This window comes from Halichoerus grypus, chromosome 2 (assembly GCF_964656455.1).
Source record: "Halichoerus grypus chromosome 2, mHalGry1.hap1.1, whole genome shotgun sequence".
NCBI classification, from domain to species: Eukaryota; Metazoa; Chordata; class Mammalia; order Carnivora; family Phocidae; genus Halichoerus; species Halichoerus grypus.
In genome coordinates, this window is record NC_135713.1 from 143,643,416 (window position 1) to 143,660,395 (window position 16,980).

General features: G+C 38.1%; 1 protein-coding gene across 1 annotated transcript; it reads left to right on the forward strand.

Moving 5' to 3' along the window:
* The first annotated feature begins 1,257 nt into the window (after positions 1 to 1,257).
* On the forward strand, positions 1,258 to 2,205 carry LOC144380991 (olfactory receptor 2V2-like). Its single transcript, XM_078066422.1, is given in 3 exon segments — positions 1,258 to 1,570; positions 1,573 to 2,072; positions 2,074 to 2,205. Coding segments are annotated over 3 exon segments (945 nt in total).
* Positions 2,206 to 16,980: the final 14,775 nt, after the last annotated feature.

A 16,980-nucleotide genomic window follows, 5' to 3' on the forward strand; every position in this document is an offset into this window, starting at 1 on the left:
CGAGTCCCGCATCGGGCTCCCTGCTCAGCAGGGAGTCTGCTTCTCCCTCTGACCCTCCCCCCTCTCATGTGCTCTCTCTCGCTCTCTCAAATAAATAAATAAAATCTTTAAAAAAAAAAAAAAAACTGGATATATCTTTGAGGGTGAAGACAAGGTTCAATGGAGTGAGAGAGTGAGGACAATAAAAGAAAGTTGTGTCAGAATAGTATGATGTTTTCCATTTAATTGTTTATAATCATTTATCCTTTTATTTTCCTTGGGTTCAGATACTGTGACTATCCTCAAGGGAGTTATAATATGAATGATTTTTAAATATGCATGACTTTTATTTAATTTGGTTTTTCATGTAAAATCAGGTCATGTCTCATTATGTTCCTTAGGAAGATATTTACAAAAATTATTGACCAAAGATCCAGAGAAATCCCTTTTAATTGATATGGTCCAATAACAATTGGAACTTTAATGAGGCAGTGAGTAAATGGTTCAGAGAGTCATGTGCAAGATAGTGGTTAAAAATATTTTATAAGGCTACTTGTTGTCTACTAAAGGTAACTGTAAGTAAATATTACTTGTTTATCAGTAAACTTTTAATGAAGCCTAAACCTGGGATTATTTTAATAGTCTCAGCACAACTGAAGACCCTTAATAAGTTTGGGCACCAAACTGTTGGCCCTGTGACTTTCCTGTCACCCACAATATAATTGACAATAATGGCATCTAATTGTAACTCTTCCTTCTCATGTGAAGCACTAAAGATACTTCTTTTATTGGTACTATAAATATATCAGATTTGCTACCATGATAACACTCTCAGAACATAAACACATACAGGCTAAAGAGCAACTCATGCTTCAAACTCTTCCTTTTCCATTATGCATATAAATGGTCTCTTGGACTGAGAAGGTACAGCCCTGTTTAAGATAGTTTACCAAATCTCTGTGATATCATAAAAGACTCAATATCCTATAATAAAACCAAAACTTTGCTCGCAGAAGAGTCCTATGATAAACTTCCTGGTAAGGATATACACAAGTAGATAGTTGGTCCATTCTACAAGCTAGGATGACTCCTATTGCTTTTACATGGGAATATAAAGGAGTGTCCCTTCTATGTCCCAAAGTTTATGTTGTTGAGGTCTCATGAGTTACAAACAAAACAGCTGCATGAAGATGTAGAATGCAGAGGTAATAAAGAAATGTCAGTCAATCCAATATTTTTTGTTCACACTCACAGGTGACAAGGGACATCAACTAAGCCATGGAGATATGGTTGAATCAATCATCCACAGATGACTTCATCCTCTTGGACATTTTTTCTCACAGTCCAACTGACCTTGTCCTCTTCTCTGTGGTTATGGTGGTCTTCACAGTGGCCTTCTGTGGGAAAATTCTCCTCCTCTTCCTCATCTGCATAGATCCTCGACTTCACACACCCATGTACTTTTTCCTCATTCAGCTCTCCCTCATGGACCTCATGTTGGTCTGTACCCATGTGCCAAAGATGGTGGTCAACTTCCTGTCTGGCAGGAAGTCCATCTCCTTTGTGGGTTGTGGCATAAAAATTGGCCTCTTTGTCTTGTGGGATCTGAGGGGCTCTTCCTGGGACTCATGGCTTATGACCGCTATATGGTCATTAGCCACCCACTTCACTATCTTGTCCTCATGAGTCAGAGGGTCTGCCTCCAGATTTTTGGGAGCTCTTGGGCCTTTGGGATAACAGATGGTGTGATCCAGATTGTAGTTGTAATGACCTTTCCCTACTGTGGCTTGAGGGAAGAGAACCACTTCTTTTGTGAGATGCTATCCTTCTTGAAACAGGCCTGTATAGACACATCCATTTTTGAGAACGTTATATATGCTTGCTATGTCTTCATGTTGTTTCTTCCCTTCTCCATCATTGTGGCCTCCTATGCTCGTATCCTGAAGGCTGTGCTCCATATGCACTCTGCTCAGGCTGGCAAAAAGGCCCTGGCCACCTGTTTCTCCCATCTGACAACTGTCTTCCTCTTCTATGGGGCAGCCATGTTCATCTACCTGAGGCCTTGGCGCTACGGGGCCCCTATCCATTACAAGAAGATACCCGTGTATCTTCTACACGGTCCTTACTCCGATGCTCAACCCCCTCATTTATAGCTTGAGAAACCAGGAGTTGATGGGGGCCCTGAGAAAGGGGTTGGACCATTGCAGGATTGGCAGTCAGCACTGAAGGACTAGGACATCCTGTGCTGACAATGCCATCCCCTGATTCTGTGAATTTGAGTAAACAAGCTCTGAGGCTCACTTTCCTCATTAATAGTGATGATCATAACACCTGCAGGCCTGGAGATGTCTTTTAAACCCTAAACCCTCTCTGTGTCTAGTGAAAAACTAGCTTTTTTTAACCAAATATTTTCTGAGCTAATTCATTTGTAAAATGTGTTACATTGGAATGTAGGACTTTGTAAACCCAAGCACTGTGCAGAAGTAAGGCATTGAGATTATTATCACTTATTGTTTAAAACTGGAATTATTTCTTTTTTTTTTTTTTTTTTTTTTTAAGATTTTATTTATTTATTTGTCAGAGAGACAGAACACAAGCAGGGGGAGAGGCAGGCAGGGGGAGAGGCAGGCAGAGGGAGAAGCAGGCTCCCCGCCGAGCAAGGAGCCTGATGTGGGACTCGATCCCAGGACCCTGGGATCATGACCTGAGCCGAAGGCAGCCGCTTAACCGACTGAGCCACCCAGGCGTCCCAAAACTGGAATTATTTCTACAATTAGAGGATGCCCTGAGCTTAATTTCTTAACTCTTATTGCTAAACTCTACCATTGATTCAGAGCCTACTACATGACAGGCAACATACAATATTCTATATGTGCATATATAGATATGATTTATCTGATTTATTAAAGATATCACAACAGTATCTTAGATAAAATGCATCCAGATGACATGAAACAAGCTTATAAAATTCTCTTTAGACAGTGTTCACCCTTCATGTTCTGTAAGTAAGAACTTTTTTAAATATATAAATGGGGTTTTTTTTTGGCTTTTTAAGTTTTTATTTTAATTCCAGTTAGTTAATATAGTGTTATATTTGTTTCAGGTATACAGTATAGTAATTCAACATTCCACACGTCACCCTTGCTCATCGTAAGTGCACTCCTTAATCCCCATCACCTATGTCACCTAGCTCCCCAGAAACCATCAATTTGTTCTCTATAGTTGAGTCTGTTTCTTTATTTCTCTCTCTCTCTCTGTGCGTCTGTTTCTTGATTTGTCTTTCTCTTTTTTTCTGTTTCCTTTTTGGTTTGTCCCTTAAATTCCACATATGAGTGAAATCATATAGCATTTGTCATTCTCTGAATTATTTCACTTAGCATCATGCTCTTTCTCTATCCATGTCTTTGCAAATGCAATATGTCATTCTTTTTATGGCTAAATAGCATTGCATTAATGTATAACTCTGTTCTGTTCACCAGTCTGATTATATTCCCTTTTATATATTTTTTTTTTTTTGGTTTTTGGTCTCCTAATTTGTTTAGTGTATATTTCTCTGGGGTCCTTGTTGCCATTTTAGTATTTTGTTCTCTTTTGCATTATTTCCTCTCTCGACAGAATGAGAAGATGGAAAAATTCACCTCAAAAAAAGAGTTCAAGAGGCAGGAATGATTGCCAGAAACCTAATCAGCATGGATATCAGTAAGAGGTCAGAAATAGAGTTCAAAATAATAATTATAAAGATACTAGCTGGAATTGAAAAAAAGCATAGAAGTCACTAGAGAATCCCTTTCTGGAGAAATAAAAGAACTAAAATGTAATCAAGTCAAAATAAAAAAGACTATAAATGAGATAAAAACAAAAACAGAGGCTCTACATACTAGGATATATGAGGCAGAAAGAATTAGTGATATAGAAGACCAAATGATGGAGAATAAAGAAACTGAGAAAAAGATAAACACTACTAGATCACGAGGGGAGAATTCGAGAGATAAGTGATACCATAAAGTGAAACAATATTAGAATAATTGGGATCCCAAGAGAAAAGGAAAGATGCGGGGCGGAGGCAGAAAGTATATTGGAGCAAATTATAGAGAAGAACTTCCTTAATCTGGAGAATGAAACAGGCATTCAAATCCAGGAGGCAGAGAGAACCCCCCTCCAAATAAAAAAATATAGGTCAACACCTTGATACATAATGCTAAAGCTTGCAAATCTCAGAGACTAAGAGAAAATCCTAAAAACAGCTCGGGACAAGAGGTCCATAACTTACAAGGGTAGAAATATTAGACTGAGAGCAGACCTATCCACAGTGACCTGGCAGGCCAGAAAGGGCTAGTATCATATACTCAGAGTGCTAAATGAGAAAAAATATGCAGCCAAGAATACTTTATCCAGCAAAGTTCTCATTCAAAATAGAAGGAGAGAGAAAAAGCTTCCAGGACAAGCAGAGACTAAAAGAATTTGTGATCACTAATCCAGCCCTGCAAGAAATATTAAAGAGGACTCACTAAGCAAAAAGGGAGCCCAAAAGTGACATAAACTAGAAAGGAACAGAGACAATACACAGAAACAGTGACTTTACAAGCAATACAATAGCACTAAACTTATATCTTTCAATAGTTATTCTGAACATAAATGGGCTAAATGTCCTAATCAAAAGACATAGGTATCAAACTGGATAAAAAAGCAAGACCCATTGATATGCTGTCTGCAAGAGACTCATTTTAGACCCAAAGACACCTCCAGATTGATGGAAAGTGAGGCGGTAGACAACCATTTATCATACTAATGGATATCAAAAGAAAGTTAGGGTAGCCTTATAACAGATTAGATTTTAAACCAAAGATTGTAATAAGAGATGAGGAAGGACACTATATCATAATTAAAGGGTCTATCCAACTAGAAGATCTAACAACTGTAAATATTTATGCTCCTAACTTGGGAGCAGCCAATTTTATAAACAAATTAATAACAAAATTAAGGAAACACATTGTTAAAAATACAATAAAATTAAGGGACTGTAACACACCACTCACAGCAAAGGAGAGATCATCTAAGCAGAACATAAACAAGGAAACAAGGGCTTTGAATGACACATTGGACGAGATGAACTTCACAGATACGTTCAGAACATTCTATCCTAAAGAAACAGAATACACATTCTTCTCAAGTGCACATAGAACATTGTCCAGAACAGATCACATACTAGGTCACAAATCGGGTCTCAAATGGAAGCAGAAAATTGGGATCATTCCCTGCACATTTTCAGACCACAATTCTTTGAAAATTGAACTCAATCACAAGAGGAAATTTGGAAAGAACTCAAATACATGGAAGTTAAAGACCATCCTACTAAAGAATGAATGGATCATCTAGGAAATTAAAGAATTTTTTTTTAATTCATGAAAAAATAAAATAAAAAAATAGTCATGGAAAGAAAATGAAAACACAACTATTTGGGATGCAGAAAAGGCACCATATGATGGATGTATATAGGAATACAAGCCTTTCTCAAGAAACAAAAAATGTCTCATATACACAAGCTAAACTTATACATAAAGGAGCTGGAAAAAGAACAGCAAATAAAGCCTAAACTCAGCAGGAGAAGAGAATTAATAATAAAGATTAGAGAGAAATCAATGAAATAGGAAAAAAAGAACAGTGGAAAAGATCAATGAAACTAGAAGCTGCTTCTTTGAAAGAACTAATAAGATCAATAAACCTCTGGCCAGAGTTATCAAAAATAAAAGAGAAAGGACCCAAATTAATAAAATCATGAATGACAAAGGAGAGTTCATGAACAACACCAAGGAAATAAAATTTTAAGAACATATTATGAGCCAAAAAATTAGGCAATCTGGAAGAAATGGATGCATTCCTAGAAACTTATAAACTACCAAAACTGAAACAGGAAGAAATAGAAAACCTGAAAAGACCCATCACCAGCAAGGAAATTGAAGCAGTAATCAAAACCCTTCCAACAAAGAGTCCAGGGCTGGGTGACTTCCCAGGAGAGTTCTACCAAACATTTAAAGAAGAATTAATACCTATTCTTCTGAAGCTGTTTCAAAAAATAGAAATGGAAAGAAAACTTCCAAATTTGTTCTATGAAGCCAGCATTACCTTGATCCCAAAACCAGATAAAGACCCCACCAAAAAGGAGAATTACAGACCAATATCCCGGAGGAACATGGATGCCAAAATTCTCACCAAGATACTAGCCAATAGGATCCAACAGTATATTAAAAGGATTATTCACCATGACCAAGTCAGACTTATTCCTTGGCTCCAAGGGTGGTTCAACATCCACAAACCAATCAATATGATACATCGTATTAATAAAAGAAAGAACAAGAACTACTGATCCTCTCAATAGATGCAGAAAAAGCATTTGACAAAGTACATCACCAATTTTATTAAAACTCTGTACAGTGTAGGGATAGAGGGAACATACATCAATATCATAAAAGCCATATACAAAAAGCCCACAGCAAATATCATTCTCATTGGGGTAAACCTGAGAGCTTTTCCCCCTAAGGTCAGGAACATGACAGGTATGTCCACTCTCACCACTGTTGTTCAACATAGTACTAGAAGTCCTAGCCTCAGTAACCAGACAATGAAAAGAAATAAAAGACATCAGAATCAGCAAAGAAGAAGTCAAACTCCCACTCTTCACAGATAACATGACACTCTATGTGGAAAACCAAAAAGACTCCACCCCAAAATTGCTAGAAGTCATACAGGAATTCAGCAAACTGGCAGGATATAAAATCAATGCACAGAAATCAGTTGCATTTCCATACACTATCAATGAGACAGAAGAAAGAGAAATTAACGAGTCAATCCCATTTAAAATTGCACCAAAACCCATAAGATACTTAGGAGAAACCTAACCAAAGAGGCAAAGGATCTGTACTCAGAAAAATATAGAACACTTATGAAAGAATTTGAGGAAGACACAAGGAAATGGAGAAATATTCTATGCTTATTGATTGGAAGACCAAATATTGTTAAAATACCTATGCTATCCAGAGAAATAATTGGTGTTAAAATATAGAAGTCCCCCTTTAGATGTTGGTAAGTAGCCACTATATGCAGTTCCATCTTCCACTCCCCCTAATACCCCTCACCCACCTAGCCTAACCCTACTCTCCCCCTCCCTCCACAAACCTATGGGCCTTGCCACAAACCAGGAGCAGAGGGGTTCACACTTGGTACCCTCTGACTGGTTAGTGCCTGTGCTGTAACAGTGAATCAATTTGGAATAGGGAGAGTCTGGTAAAGACAAGTAACAGACCCACATAATCTCTTTCACTTTTCAATACTGTGAATGCAGAAGCTGGTGTAAAGTATAAAAGGAAGAGTTCCCTTGATATAAAGAAGCCCTTAGCAAATCTTTCAAGCAAAGGATTTGATATTCACTGTCTTCTTACATCCATTTTGGTGTCTTTTTCCCCTTCCTACACTTCCAATGCCAACTCTTCATGAATTTAACTTCCATGCCCCTAACTCTCACTTAGAGCTACCCTCTCCGACACATTTAGGAATAACCTCATCTCTTGAAACTAATGATTTGTCATTATTGCTTGACCCTAAAACACACAGTGCCAAAAAAAATCTATTTGGGAAGCTCTTTTCATAAATCTTTCATTAATTCACAAAATGAACTTATTGTATCTTATTTTTGCAGAAACTCAATATTCTATATAATATACCCATTTGACAACCTATATTCCAAAATTCTTGAGGATTAAAATTAGAGGAGTCTGCTCTTGTTCTTTTGGGATAAATTCCGGTAATGAACTTGCTGGTGTGAAGAATAAACTCGTGGCCTAAAAAAATATATATGAGAACATCGTGAAAGATTTAAAATAAATAATAAACTGCTATTCTTCTATATATTATATAATTCTACAATTGTTTCAGTACGTTTGATAGGTATGTCTTAGCAAAAATATTTGTAATTCATGGAAATCAAAATAAATCCATGCCTTTGTTTGACAGTGTAATTCTCTGTTATTGAGAAGTTAATAATTTTTTATTACACAATTTTATGTATATTAATCATTCACTTGAGGAAAAAATGATTAAATAATTTTTTGTTTTTCACATCCAAACTAATCTCACTTTGACATAAGAATATATAAAATTTCCAAATAAAATGCATCCATGTTTTAAAACAACAAAAACAAAAAATATCTATGCTATCCCATGTACTCTTTACATTCGATGCAATCCCTATCAAAATACAATCAACATTTTTCACAGAGCTGGAACAAATTATCCTAAAAAATTATTTTAATTCTAAGAGTTTTATTTTTATTTTTTTATGATTATTATTAATGTTCAATTAGCCAACATGTAAGACAACATTAGTTTTCTTTTAATTTTTTTATTATGAATGTTAATCACCATATATTACATCATTTTTTTGATGTAGTGTTCCATGGTTCATTGCTTGTGTATAAAATCCAGTGCTCCATTCAGTACGTGCCCTCCTTAATACCCATCACCAGGCTAACCCATCCCCCACACCCCTCTCCTCTAGAACCCTCAGATTGTTTTTCAGAGTACATAGTCTCTCATGGTTTGTCTCCACCTCCAATTCCCCCCTTCATTTTTCCCTTCCTGCTATCTTCTTTTTTTTTAAACATATAATGTATTATTTATTTCAGAGGTACAGATCTGTGATTCAACAGTCTTGCACAATTCACAGCACTCACCATAACACATAACCTCCCCAATATCTATCACCCAGCCACCCCATCCCTCCCACCCCCCACCACTCCAGCAACACTCAGTTTGTTTCCTGAGATTAAGAATTCCTCATATCAGTGAGGTCCTATGATACAAGTCTTTCTCTGATTGATTTATTTCACTCAGCATAATACCCTCCAGTTCCATCCACATTGTTGCAAATGGCAAGATTTCATTCCTTTTGATGGCTGCATAATATTCCATTGTATATATATACCACATCTTCTTTATCCATTCATCTGTCGATGGACATCTTGGCTCTTTCCATAGTTTGGCTATTGTGGACATTGCTGCTATAAACATTGGGGTGCATGTACCCCTTCGGATCCCTACATTTATATCTTTGGGGTAAATACCCAGTAGTGCAATTCCTGGGTCGTAGGGCAGCTCTATTTTCAACTTTTTGAGGAACCTCCATACTGTTTTCCAGAGTGGCTGCACCAGCTTGCATTCCCACCAACAGTGTAGGAGGGTTCCCCTTTCTCCCCATCCCTGCCAACATCTGTCCTTTCCTGACTTGTTAATTTTAGCCATTCTGACTGGTGTGAGGTGGTATCTCATTGAAGTTTTGATTTGGATTTCCCTGATGCCGAGCGATGTTGAGCACTTTTTCATGTGTCTGTTGGCCGTTTGGATGTCTTCTTTGGAAAGATGTCTGTTCATGTCTTCTGCCCATTTCTTGATTGGATCATTTGTTCTTTGGGTGTTGAGTTTAGTAAGTTCTTTATAGATTTTGGATACTAGCCCTTTATCTGATATGTCATTTGCAAATATCTTCTCCCATTCTGTTGGTTGTCTTTTGGTTTTGTTGACTGTTTCTTCTGCTGTGCAAAAGCTTTTTATCTTGATGAGGTCCCAATAGTTCATTTTTGCTCTTGCTTCCCTTGCCTTTGGCAATGTTTCTAGGAAAAAGTTGCTGCAGCTGAGGTCGAAGAGGTTGCTGCCTGTGTTCTCCTCTAGGATTTTGATGGACTCCTGTCTCACATTTAGGTCTTTCATCCATTTTAAGTCTATTTTTGTAAGGAAATTGTCCAGTTTCATTCTTCTGCAAGTAGCTGTCCAATTTTCCCAACACCATTTGTTGAAGAGACTGTCTTTATTCCACTGGACATTCTTTCCTGCTTTGTCAAAATTAGTTGACTATAGAGTTGAGGGTGCATTTCTGGGCTCTCTATTCTGTTCCATTGGTGTCTGTTTTTGTGCCAGTGCCATACCATCTTGATGATGACAGCTTTGTAATAGAGCTTGAAGTCCGGAATTGTGATGCTGCCAGCTTTGCTTTTCTTTTTCAACATTCCTCTGGCTATTCGGGGTCTTTTCTGGTTCCATACAGATTTTAGGATTATTTGTTCCATTTCTTTGAAAAAAGTGGATGGTATTTTGATGGGGATTGCATTGAATGTGTAGATTGCTCTAGGTAGGATTGACATCTTCACAATATTTGTTCTTCCAATCCATGAGCATGGAACGTTTTTCCATTTCTTTGTGTCTTCCTCAAATTCTTTATTGAGGGGTGCCTGGGTGGCTCAGATGGTTAAGCGTCTGCCTTCGGCTCAGGTCATGATCCCAGGGTCCTGGGATCGAGTCCCGCATCGGGCTTCCTGCTCCTTGGGAGCCTGCTTCTCCCTCTGTTTCTCTCTGTCTCTCATGAATAAATAAATAAAATCTTTAAAAAATAAAAAAAAAATTCTTTATTGAGTATTTTAGAGTTTTCTGAATGCAGATACTTTACCTCTTTGGTTAGATTTATTCTTAGGTATCTTATGATTTTGGGTGCAATTGTAAATGGGATTGACTCCTTAATTTCTCTTTCTTCTGTCTTGGTGTATAGGAATGCCACTGATTTCTGTGCATTGATTTTATATCCTGACACTTGATTGAATTCCTGTATGAGTTCTAGCAGTTTTGGGGTGGAGTCTTTTGGGTTTTCCACATAAAGTATCATATCATCTGCAAAGAGTGAGAGTTTGACTTCTTCTTTGCCAATTTGGATGCCTTTTATTTTTTTTGTTGTCTGCTGTGGCTAGGACTTCTAATACTATGTTGAATAGCAGTGGTGATAGTGGACATCCCTGGCGTGTTCCAACCTTAGGGGGAAGCTCTCAGTTTTTCCCCATTGAGAATGATATTCGCTGTGGGTTTTTCATAGTTGGCTTTTATGATATTGAGGTATGTACCCTCTATCCCAATACTCTGAAGAGTTTTGATCAAGAAAGGATGCTGTACTTTGTCAAAAGCTTTTTCTGCATCTATGGAGAGGTTTTTATGTTTCTTATTCTTTCTTTTATTAATGTATTGTATCACATTGATTTGCGGATGTTGAACCAACCTTGCAGCCCAGGGATAAATCTCACTTGGTCGTGATGAATAATCCTTTTAATGTACTGTTGGATCCTATTGGGTAGAATTTTGGTGAGAATTTTTGCATCCATGTTCATCAGGGATATTGGTCTCTAATTCTCCTTTTTGATGGGGTCTTTGTCTGGTTTGGGGATCAAGGTAATGGTGGCCTCTTAAAACGAGTTTGGAAGTTTTCCTTCCATTTCTATTTTTTGGAACAGTTTCAGAAGAATAGCTATTAACTCCTCTTGAAATGTTTGGTAGAATTCCCCTGGGAAGCCATCTGGCCCTGGGCTCTTGTTTGTTGGGAGATTTTTGATGACTGCTTCAATTTCCTTAGTGGTTATAGGTCTGTTCTGGTTTTCTATTCCTTCCTGGCTCAGTTTTGGTAGTTGATACATCTCTAGGAGTGCGTCCATTTCTTCCAGATTATCTAATTTGCTGGCATATAGTTGTTCATAATATGTTCTTATAATTGTTTGTATTTCTTTGGTGTTGGTTGTGATCTCTCCTCTTTCATTCATGATTTTATTCATTTTTGTCATTTCTCTTTTCTTTTTTGATAAGTCTAGCCAGGGGTTTATCAACCTTATTAATTCTTTCAAAGAACCAGCTCCTAGTTTCACTGATCTGTTCTACTGTTCTTTTGGTTTTATTTCATTGATTTCTGCTCTGATCTTTATTATTTCTCTTCTCCTGCTGGGTTTAGGCTTTATTTGCTGTTCTTTCTCCAGCTCCTTTAGGTGTAGGGTTAGGTTGTGTATTTGAGACCTTTCTTGTTTCTTGAGAAAGGCTTGTATTGCTATAATACTTTCCTCTTAACTGCCTTTGCTGCATCCCAAAGATTTTGAACAGTTGTGTTTTCATTTTCATTGGTTTCCATGAGTTTTTAAAATTCTTCTTTAATTTCCTGGTTGACCCATTCATTCTTTAGTAGGATGCTCTTTAGCCTCCATGTATTTGAGTTCTTTCTGACTTTCCTCTTGTGATTGAGTTCTAGTTTCAAAGCATTGTGGTCTGAAAATAGGCAGGGAATGATCCCAATCTTTTGGTACTGGTTGAGACCTGATTTATGACCTAGGATGTGATCTATTCTGGAGAATGTTCCATGGGCACTAGAGAAGAATGTGTATTCCGTTGCTTTGGGATGGAATGTTCTGAATATGTCTGTGAAGTCCTTTTGGTCCAGTGTGTCATTTAAAGTCTTTATTCCCTTGTTGATCTTTTGCTTAGATGATCTGTCCATTTCAGTGAGGGGGATGTTAAAGTCCCCCACTATTATTGTATTGTTGTCAATGTGTTTCTTTGCTTTTGTTATTGTCTTATATAATTGGCTGCTCCCATGTTAGAGCATAGATATTTACAATTGTTAGATCTTCTTATTGGATGGACCCTTTAAGTAGGATATAGTGTCCTTCCTCATCTCTTATTACAGTCTTTGGTTTAAAATCTAATTTGTCTGATATAAGGATTGCCACCCCAGCTTTCTTTTGGTGTCCATTATCACGGTAAATGGTTTTCCACCCCCTCACTTTCAATCTGGGGGTGTCTTTGGGTCTAAAATGAGTCTCTTGCAGACAGCATATCGATGGGTCTTGTTTTTTTATCCAATCTGATAGCCTGTGTCTTTTGATTGGGGCATTTCGCCCATTTACATTCAGGGTCACTATTGAAAGATAGGAATTTAGTGCCATTGTATTGCCTGTAAGGTGACTGTTACTGTATATTGTCTGTGTTCCTTTCTGGTCTATGTTGCTTTTAGGCTCTCTCTTTGCTTAGAGGACCCCTTTCAATATTTCTTGTAGGGCTGGTTTCGTGTTTGCAAATTCCTTTAGTTTTTGTTTGTCCTGGAAGCTTTTTACCTCTCCTTCTATTTTCAATGACAGCCTAGCTGGATAGAGTATTCTTGGCTGCATATTTTTCTCATTATTTGCTCTGAATATATCATGCCAGTCCTTTCTGGCCTTCCAGGTCTCTGTGGATAGGTGTGTTGCCAATCTAATGTTTCTACCATTGTAGGTTACAGATCTCTTGTCCCGAGCGCCTTTCAGGATTTTTCTCTTTGTCTCTGAGACTCATAAGTTTTACTATTAGATGTCAGGGTGTTGACCTATTTTTATTGATTTTGAGAGGGGTTCTCTGTGCCTCCTGGATTTTGATGCCTGTTTTCTTCCCCTAATTAGGGGAGTTCTCTACTATAATTTGCTCCAATATTCCTTCTGCCCCCCCTTTCTTCTTCTGGGATCCCAATTGTTCTAATATTGTTTCATCTTATGGTATCGCTTATCTCTCGAATTCTGCCCTCATGATCCAGTAGTTATCTCTTTTTCTCAGCTTCTTTATTTTCCATCATTTGTCTTCTATATCACTAAATCCTTCTTCTGCCTCATTTACCCTAGCAGTTAGAGCCTTCATTTTTTATTGCACCTCATTAATAGCCGTTTTGATTCCAAGTTGGTTAGATTTTAGTTCTTTTATTTCTCTATAAAGGGTTTCTCTAATATCTTCCATGCTTTTTTCAAGCCCTGCTAGTATCTAAAATCGTCATTCTGAACTCTATTTGCGACATCTTGCTAATGTTCGTATTGATTAGGTCCCTGGCAGTGGGTACTGCCTCTTGTTCTTTTTGTTGAGGTGATTTTTTCCATCTTGTCATTTTGTCCAGAGGAGAATAGACAAATGAGAGAACAAAATGCTAACAGGGTAAAAACGACCCCAGAAAAAATACACTAAACAAGAGACCTGAAACCGGGGGAAAAGAAAGAGAAAAGAAAAAGAAAAAGATAAAAAAAAAAAAAAAAAAAAAAACCCAAAAAAAACCAGAATATGATTAAATATGATCAAGCTGGTGCATAGGTCAGTGCCACACACTAGATTTTGCGCATATTTTGGTCTGTTAGATGAAAGTGCCTCCAAAAATTTTGAAGAAAGAAAAGCTTACATATGTACAAAAATAAGGGTAAATATGAAGAAGGGATAGGATATGACTCAAAAGATGAAAATTTTATAAAAGGAATTGATGATAAGAAGTTGTTTGAGAAAATAAAGAAGAGCATTAAAAAAAAGGGAGAGAATGTGATCAAGCAGGAGACTAGAACAAAGCCGTACACTAGAGATTTAGGGTATAGTCTGTTAGAAGAAACTGTATCCCAAATTTTTAAAGAGAGAACAAGTTATATATACTAAAAATAAGGTTAGCTACTATGAAGGGAGAGAATATGACTCTAAAAATGAAAAATAAAAATGATTTTTTAAAAAAAGGATTGATAAGATTTTGGTTGAAAAGGGGAAAAAGAAAAATTCAAAAAAAAGAGAGAAAAGAAAGAAAATTTTAAAAATTAACTTTAAAAGACTAAAGAATCATGGGAAAAAAGCCATGAATTCTATGTGTAGTATCCCCCTAGCGCTGGAGTTCTGCCGTTCTCATTGATCGGTAAACTTGGTCTTGGCTGGCTGTTCTTGCTGATCTTCTCGGAGAGGGGCCTGTTGCAGTGGTTCTCATATGTCTTTGCCGGAGGCAGAATTTCCCCACCCTCCCATGTCTGGGCTAAGTAATCTGCTCGGGTTTGCTCTCGGGAGCTTTTATTCCCTGCAAGCTTTCCATACAGCTTTGGAGGATGAGAGTGAAAATGGCGGCCTCCCAATCTCTGCCCCAGAGGAGCTGAGAACTCGGGGCCCCCCTCCTCAGTGAGCCCCCAGAGAAAAGCAGTCAGTCACTCCCATCTCCCCAGTCTCCAGCCACACTCTATGCTCACCGGGCCTGTGACCGAGCGTTTCTATCTCTGGCACCAGACTGGGTGTGAAGTCTCCAAACCCAGCAGAGTCCTGCAGTGCTCTCCTGCACCACTCCTCCTAGGGGAGGAAGGGGAGTCTCCTCAGATCTGCCGCTTGTTGGGTCTCTCCTGGAAGAGCAGTGGCCCGACTGTGCTGTGGTTCATGGTATATGGCAACCCTGAGCTGAGAGCACACTCCTTGGCTCCCTCTCTGCAGCCAGCTTCCCCGTTCTGATACCTGGGAGTTCTGCCGCACTCAGGCACCCCCGGTCTTTCTGTGACCCTGAGGGTCCTGACACCACACTGTCCCACGAGGGTTCCACCCCCCGCTTAGCCACTGGAGCAACCTCCCTCAGTGGAGCTGACTTTTAAAAGTTCTGATTTTGTGCTCCATGGCTCTATCACTTGCCGGTAATGGCTGACGGAGGCCCCCCTCCCCCGCCATCTATCCTCCCGAATACTGCCCCGGATTCACTTCTCCACACGTCTTACCTTCCAGAAAGTGGTCACTTTTCTGTTCAGAGAGTTGTTGCTATTCTTTTCTTCGATCTCCTGTTGAGTTCGTAGGTGTTCAGAATGGTTTGATCCCTATCTAGCTGAATTCCTAGGACCAGATGAAATTTAGGTCTCTTACTCCTCCACCATCTTGCTCCTCCCCCAGACATCATTAGTTTTTAATGTAGTGTTGAACAATTCATTATTTGCATATAATACCCAGTGCTCATCACATCACGTGCCCTCCTTAATACCTATCACCCTATTACCCCATCCCTTCACCCCCATCTCTTCGGTATCCCACAAGTTAACAATGAACTTCCCAGTGTTTGGGCTCAAACCAGGTAGTAAATTGCAAACTCAATCATAAAAAGACTACTTTTTTCCTCACCATCTATATGACAGAGATCATCATCCAACAGACCATGAAACCAGATTCTCAATAATAATTCTCAATTTTCCACCAAAAGGGAATAAATATCTGCTATGTTTGCACAGAGGCTGAACCAAACTTGACTAGTAACCAGAAAATAAACAAGGGCACAAACAACACTGAAAAAGAAAAAGAAAGACTCAAGAAAATAAACCTCTTAATTCTTCGGGAATCATTCTGGGTGTCTGCATAACACATACTTAGGTTTAGGCAGTCTATGAGGTACCCTTTTCAGCAAAGTGTAGTTGTTCTCTCAAGTAAGTTCACACAAGCAACAGTAATTGTTTTTAAGGTAAAAACTTGACCCTCATGCAAATATAAAAGAAACATGTGTCAAAGATTTTATTCAATTGATAAATAATGAAGCAATGAATAAGATAATAAAGCTGGTTTAAAGAACACTTGAGAAGTTGGAGTTTATAGGCAATCCAATAAAGGAATGATAGATTATTCTAACTGTTAGTTTAGGTACAAAACTGGTTAATGTCCTCAGGGTAATTAATTAAATCTTTGAGATTATTTTTCCCATCAGATGGAAATTTACAAAATAATGTTGTAACCTCACAGTGCTTAGGCTCTAATCAAATAGTAAAAAGACAAACATAGGCATATTCTCCTAAAGTATATAAAATTTGGGGGTGAGCCTGTGAAACAGTGATATTAAAAGAATATGCATTCGTCCTCCACATTATTTCCAAATTTGGGGTAATTTTTCTTAACTCAGAATACAGATGATATTTAAAGCCTTGAGACTGGGTAAACCTTGTGTTGCCTAAAAACAGGAATGGTTAAGAAATCCCACCACCCTTTTGTCTTCCTAGAATGACTAAGGGGCTATCAATGAAAGACCATCTTGCTCTCACACAGTCTAAGATAAGACTTGCCCCTACCCTTCCTCCGTGAATTCCCTAAATTTATAAACCTCAAGTTTCCCTTCTCTTCTTTAAGACTTCCCTCATCACCAAATATTCTCCCTATTACAATAGCCTGAATAAAATTATCTCTTTATTTTTTTCCTTCTCTCCTGTGTTTTTTTCTCTCTCTTTTTTAAAAATTTTATTATGTTACGTTGGTCATCATACAATACATCATTAGTTTTTGATGTGGTGATCCATGATTCACTGTTTTCGTATGAGACCCAGTGCTCCATGCAGTACGTGCCCTCCTTAATGCCTATCACGGGGCTAACCCATCCCCCCA